Source organism: Tursiops truncatus, chromosome 4, assembly GCF_011762595.2.
Source record: "Tursiops truncatus isolate mTurTru1 chromosome 4, mTurTru1.mat.Y, whole genome shotgun sequence".
In the NCBI taxonomy this organism is placed as follows: Eukaryota; Metazoa; Chordata; class Mammalia; order Artiodactyla; family Delphinidae; genus Tursiops; species Tursiops truncatus.
Genome location: NC_047037.1, coordinates 57,760,689 through 57,767,974, shown reverse-complemented (window position 1 = coordinate 57,767,974; position 7,286 = coordinate 57,760,689). Strand labels below are relative to the sequence as shown.

At 35.6% G+C, this 7,286-nt stretch overlaps 1 protein-coding gene across 5 annotated transcripts in view; it reads left to right on the top strand.

Annotated features, from left to right (window-relative positions):
- Positions 1 to 7,286, top strand: part of CCDC39 (coiled-coil domain 39 molecular ruler complex subunit) — a 48,335-nt gene that overhangs the window by 309 nt on the left and 40,740 nt on the right. For all 5 annotated transcript variants that reach the window (XM_073803923.1, XM_033855511.2, XM_033855513.2 and 2 more), the window contains exon 2: positions 6,055 to 6,174. In XM_073803923.1, coding sequence (XP_073660024.1) covers positions 6,055 to 6,174 — 120 coding nt within the window. The remainder of the gene's footprint in view (positions 1 to 6,054; positions 6,175 to 7,286) is intronic.

Below are 7,286 nucleotides of genomic sequence, written 5' to 3'. Positions count from 1 at the left end.
GTTGGGGGACGTTTTCTAGTTGGCAGAAATACCCCAACCCTTTTATTTCTCTCCGTTCTTTCCCTAATCCCATCTCTTCTCGGTCTACCTCTCTCCGGCAGCATCTCCTTCTTCCCTCACCTGCTAGCCCTTTTCGGTACTTGCTAAAGCATTAAAATCAATCAATCAATCAAACTGAAACTATAATAGATATTCACAACTATAAAGCTTGAAACTTTACTCCCTCCTCCTCTTCCACCCCTTGCACTCATTTCTAGCCTCCTGAGCAGTAGAGGAAAGGCTGGTTCTCGCGCCCGCCTTTTCCTTCCTCAGAATTAAGCGCAGTTTGCAAAGGGACTTCTGAGGTTTGCGTAGCGACAGTTATTTGCGGATGTTTGTAAACAAAACATGTTATGGTTGACATTTCTTTTTGAGTTACTGCCTATGATGTTTAAAGTGACTCGAAGAAATGTTTTTAAGAGGGATGTTCTAGTAAGTACGTATAATGTGCAATTTACAGCTTTTCAAAGTGAGGATTAAGTTGTCACAGAAATATATAAAATATTTTTGTAAGGAGTATTTTACACCAGCTTGCAACAGTGCATGGTAGTTGTTAAAAATAAAATTGCAACCAGCTCAGGAAACTTTGAAAACCAGTTAGCAGTCAGTCTAAAGTTCCATCACATGGCAATGTGTTGTGTGGAAGAGGGTCCAAGAAGACCGATGATGTTTACACTACTTTAGAGAATGGAAGAGAAGGTTCCTCTGAGAAATGAAAATGAAAATCCTCCACTTTGTTTTTTGAAAATATGTTTTTCAAAGTCTTCTGACTTATTTACTTATATCTAATGTAGATGGCTTCAGATTTTGTTTTTTGTTTTAAGTGAAGGGCAGCATTAGGAAATATAAGAGATCTAGCACTGAGTACTGAGGACTAATAATAAGTATCCAGTCTTGGGTTCTGATCCTGCTTACGAGCACTGAGTCCATTTCTTCTTCTGTAAACTGGAGATAAGTAAAATAATTATCTCACAGGGTTGTTACACAGCTCTAAGGACTTTAATATAGGTTAAGTTCCATTCAAACGTTAGTTTTTGGTATTATTGCCATATTTGTCTCACAGGACTTTATATACATATTACTTGTATTAGCTATTTAAAAAAATATTAAAGAGCAGTAAAAAGAATAATGAGGGCCATAATCACTTCACCTGAATAAACTCCAATATTAAAAAAGCAACTCTTGAAAGTTTAAGATATTCAAACAGAAGAGAAGGGTATAAAATAAAAAATTCAAGATATTCCCTCCCCAAAGTACTCACTGTTGACCGTAGAAGTGGCTATCATGGCTTTAAACAAATATCCCAGACATCATGGTCTACAGGTATACAGATAGAAAAGACAGGAGTATTATAAAACTGGGATCCTATTACATGTGCTGGTTTTAACATAGAAATTTAAATTTAATTTTACTTGTGTTTAAAAGGAGAAAATGAACGGAATTGTTGAATTTCAGTGAGTATTACTTGGTTATAAGAGATAATGGTTGCTAAAGATTTCTTTAACATTAAGAAAAACTAAATGGTTAAATTAATTGTTTTTAAAAAACTTCTTTGCTTCATTTGTAGACAGTATGGGTTGACTCCCTGATCTTTCATTTCTCATCTTTGAAATGAAGAAATTAGCTCTCTTACCCTTCCTGCCACCTTCTTTTCCCCATTAAAAATAGTGGTTTTATTATTTTTATAATATCAAGGTTTATTTTATTTTCATTCTATTCAGTGCCCTTAATTTACTGCAAGTGTTTAGTCTTATATTTAAAATGATTTAATGGTTGTTCATGCAGCCACTTTTACTATGTTTACCTTTTTTTGAATTTTTCACTTTGATTCATCTTTTGACTGGTTGGGTAATATCCATGTGTGGGTTTCAAGAAGGACCCACAGTACTGTGCTTTCAATTCCTCACATCCCTGGCTGCCAGTCTGGTTCCTTGCATTGCCAACTTTACATTTATAGTCCTTAAATCGTAGTATCAGATCTTCAAGATACTTTCTCTCTCCCCCTACTCCTTCCTCCTGGAGTCCTGTGTTTCCCAGTATGGACTATTTTCCCACAGACCTATTTCCCAGCTGTTAACTTGAGAATTCCCTTTCCTTTACTGGGTTGATGCTCTATTTCCTACATCACATAGCTTCTTTTTTCTCAGATTATTATTCTCTTATTTTAATGAAATACTTTCTTGTGTCTCCCTAAGAAGGGTCTATGGGAGGTAAACACTGATTATCTTCACATATGATGGTCATTTGGCTGGGTAGAAGATCCTAGAATAAAAATAATTTTTCCACAGAATCTGGAAAGTATTGCCCTATTATCTTCCAGCAGTGTTGTTGGTGAGTAATCTGATATTAAAATGATTTTCATTTCTTTGTAGCTTACTTTTTTAATCTCTGGAAGCTTTTAGGGTTTTATTTCATCTTTACATAGAAATTTTAATTTTGGCAACTGTATCAATCATATTTTTAATTTTCAGGTTATTTGCTTATTGCTTTTTTGTATCACATGGTCGTGTTTTAGGAGTACATTATCATTTACAATCTCTGAGTGTGTATGTGTCTGTGTGTGTGTGTTTAGTTCTTGTCTTTTGTGTCCTGAATTATCTGTTTTCTTTGGGATCTTTTTGTTTGTTTATCTTGATGTCCCTCACATTATGTAAGTTTTCAATATATATCTGGTGGTCCTTGCATGTCCTTTTATATTGAAGAAAGAGGCAATAAAATGTTGTTTGGGAACTCTATGGGGAAGGAATTATCAAGTTGTGGTGAGTTAATCATTATGCTTTCATTTAAAAAGCAGATGCTTTTGCTCTGGGTTCATTATGCAATGATAAAAATCATAATTGATGAAGAAAATAAAAGTGATAAAGCACCAAACAACACAACAGCTAAATATGTAAAAGTAAAAGCTTTTATAAATGCAAGTAGGCCTTGACAAAAATATGTAGTGAGATACTTCAATATTTACTTCCTCAGAATTAGACAACTCTAATAGACAAAAATAAAGATATAAAAGATATGACTAATACAACAAAAATGAGAACATAGAGAACATATATCCCTTAAGCAGAATATGTTCATAAAGCATTTACAAAGGTAGATTATGTACTAGACCAGAACAAAAACCTGAAAATGAGTGATCAACCTTAAATACAGTAGGCTAAGTGAAATAAGCTGGACACAAAAGGACATACTGTATGGTTCCACTTATATGAGATAACCTAGAGTAGTCAAATTTGTAGAGACACAAAGTAGAATGGTGATTTCCAGGGGCTGGGGGTAAGGGGAATGGGGAGTTGGTATTTAATGGGTACAGAGTTTCAGTTTGGGAAGATAAAAGATTTCTGGAAATTGATGGTGGTGATGGTTGCACAACACGTGGATATACATAATGCCACTGTACTTAACGGACACTGAGAAAGGGTTAAAATGGTAAATTTTATGTTATATATATTTTATAACAATTTAAAAATGAGTGATGGAAAATTTTTAGGTCATATTTTCTGATCATAAGCCAATAGAATTTATAATAAACAATTAAAAAAATTATCTGCCATTGTTAGGAACTGAATACTTGCGTGCCTTCCCCACCCCCCCCACCCCTGCCCCATTCATATGTTGAAGCCCTACCCACCCACCGCAAACGCCTCCCCCCCCACCGTGTGATGGTATTTAGAGGTGGGGCCTTTGGGAGGTAATTAGGTTTACATGAGGTCATGATGGCGGGGAAGGGAGAGCATGGGATTACTGTCCTTATGAGAAGAGGAAGAGAGACCAGGGCTCTTTCTGTCATATGAGGACTCTGAGAAGGCAGCCATCTGCAAGTCAGGAAGAGAAATTTCACTGGAACGGAATTGTCTGGCACCTTGATTTTGGACCTCCTAGCCTCCAGAACTGTGAGAAATAAATTTCCATGTTTTAGCCACCCAGTCTATGATATTTTGTTATGGCAGCCTGAGCTGACTAAGAGACCCATCTTAAATATTGATACTTAGGTGAGTTTCTCAGAAATATATTTCTGGGTAGCTTTATATCAAAGAGAAATTGAAAGGAAAAAAATCACCTTTTAGAGAACAGTAAAAGGGGACTGCTTCATACCCACACCCACGGGAAACGGCAAAAATCTTAGAGAAAACTTATAGCCTTAACTGCCTTTATTTTAGATCAGTGTCTTAGCCTGGGTTACTACACCAGAGTAACATAGACTGAGTGACTTAAAAAACAGACGTTTATTTCTCACAGTTATGAAGGCTAGAAGTCAGGATCAGGGTGCCATCACAGCTGAGTACCTATGAGAGCCCTCTTTCTGGCTTGTAGATGGCTGCCTTCTGGCTCTGTTCTCACATGGCTAAGAGAGAGAGTGAGCTCTGGTCTCTCCTCCTCTTCTTCTAAGGACACTAATCCCATCATGAGGGTCCTACCCTCATGTCATAGTTTAAACCTACTTACCTTCCAAGGGCTCCACCTCCAGATAATATCACATTGGGGATTAGGGTTTCAATATATGAATTTGGGGGTGACAAATATTTAGGTCATAAAAATCAGTAAGACAAAAAGAAAAGAAACTAAGAACTCCTCTTAATAAGTTTTAAAAAAGAACAGTAGGGCTTCCCTGGTGGCGCAGTGGTTGAGAGTCCACCTGCCGATGCGGGGGGGCACGGGTTCATGCCCTGGTCCGGGAGGATCCCACATGCCGCGGAGCAGCTGGGCCCGAAAGCCATGGCCGCTGAGCCTGCGCGTCCAGAGCCTGTGCTCTGCAACGTGAGAGGCCCGCATACCGCAAAAACAAAACAAACCAAAGAAAAAGAACAATAAAGTAAAAAAAAGGGAATTAAAATAAAAACTTAAATTAATGAAATAAACAGCAAAAAATACATATTTATTATTGCAGTTGACCTTGAACAGTGTGAGGGTTAGGGGGTGCTACCTGCCCCCCTGCCCCCGGCAGTGGAAAATTTGAGTACTGTTATCTCTGTCTCAAAAACAGGGAATTGATAAATGATTCACCCAGGGTCAGGAAGCTGAAACAGTTTGGATAGAATCAGGAATCAAACCTTAGTTCTTTTGATTCCCCATATTGTGATCTCTAAGCAAACACAAACTTTTCCCCACACTTAAAGATCTGTAAAATGAAAATATAGGTACTATATTTATTGAAAAAAAATCCCCATATAAGTGAAACCACAGTTCAAACACAGGTTGTTCAAGGGTCAACTGTACTTAGTAAGTTTAATAAAATATAGGACATAACAAATGAGTAAATTAGTATTTATTTTCTTTCTTCCTTCGTTAAAAATTCAAATATTTCTTCTGCGTTTTAGTGGATGGTGTTGTGTACCTCCTGGGTTGTAGCCCCAACATGCGGAACCACAGCTCCAAACACTAAGGAAGCATATTTTTTGTTGTTGAGTTTTATACTGCTTCGAGGGGGTGACATACTCTAGTGGTCCTGAGAATGTGTGTTATAATTTCCTAAAGGTTTGTTTGCTTGCATTTACAATGTTTTGTTTCTACTCAGGGTTCTTATTCAAAAGACACACAAAATTTATTAAGAAACAGGTTTTAAGCATGTGAGAGTTAGTTGTTCTGTTCTGTTAAGCTTAGCCTAAGTTTGTTGGTTTTGAATAGGAGTTCAGGGATGAGCTATTATGCTGCATGTACAGCTACTTTTCAAATTTATGTTCCATGCTGTGTGTTTTTGTTACATCTTGTTGCTATGCTCTGTCTACTTTAGCTATCTCGTGGTTTAATTACAGAATAGAATCTTATTAAAGTGCATTTTAGCAGTGGACCTGCTAACGCTGTAAATCTGAGAGAGATTTCTATTCTCTTTTAATATAGTGCTAATTTTCCCACAGAGCTATTTTATAATATTTAAAAGATTAGTAGATTTTAGAAGTTTAAATGGATATTGCAAGAAGTGAAGTAAATGAGGATTTAATTTTCTTTTGATTTTAGATCCTTTTAATATGGTAAAAACTTAGTAGGACTTTGGTTAATCATAGAATTTATTATTTACAGTTGTCAAAGCTGCGGAATGAAAGGTCAAGCTTTCAAGATCAGCTACGTGACTATGAAGATCGAATTAATGCTATGACTTCTCACTTCAAAAATGTTAAGCAAGAGTTCTTATTTACCCAGGTACAATAATGTTGAAATTCACATTGATTATATCATGTGTAGTCATGGAACATTTCACATTGCATTTACATCTATGATTTGATTTTAGAGATATTATAGGAAACTTCATATAACTCAATAATTATGAACATAACCTTGATCCTGAAAGTAGGTAGAAAAAAGACTTTTAGGAACTCTACTGCCACCAAATTCAAGGAATAATTAGTTCATTTGAAAACAGAAATCCTCATTCAAACAGTCTGATATATTAGTCAGCTGATTATATGAGAAGGATACAGTGATGGCAGTGAGAAACTATGGCGTTAAGTGGAAGCAGACCTAATAAAACACATAATAGAGTTTCTGTCTACTTTTAAATTTTTCAGCACAACCCCCTGGAGCCATTTTGAGTGGAGGTAAATAGTCCACACACTTCAGTAGCCCTTAGGACACGACGGTATTTTAGCATAGTTTAAGAATTGAATTTTATAATGACGATTCTGAGGTAATAGAAAAGTTAAATTATATTCAGGAAACTAAGGTAACTGGGAACAGTACAACGCATTTTAGAAATATTAACACAAATAATAAAAATTAAAACTTAGAGTGATTAATTAAGTAAACATCTGTTTTATGGACCATCTATTCATGTGTAGAATCTCTTTCCCTGATGATGCCCAGGAAATCAGAAAGCTCTGTAAATCAGCATTGGAGAGTTTACTAACTTCCATCTGAAACAATTTTTCAAAAAATGCATCAACTTTCCTTTGAAGAAGTATGTAATTCTTAAAAATGAAAAAGTCATGTTTTTAATACTAATTTATACTTAATATAGGTAAGTAACTGTTTTATGGGTTTTTACAAGTCTTATTAGAAAGTTATAAATTTAATGAACTTTTAAAAACAATCTCAAGATTTTTGTATCCTGATGTGATTTAGTAACTAATAAGCAGTTTGGAACAACATCTTTTCTTCAAGTTGTTAAACCACTGAGTTGGGGAATTGAGAAACAGAGATTTTCTGTAGGTGTATTTCATTATAGCCAAACCTCAATTAAGTAGGACAATAGAGACAAAAGACAGTAAACTTCCTTCAACACTAACAGCCTTAATAATGTAAAAATAATACATATG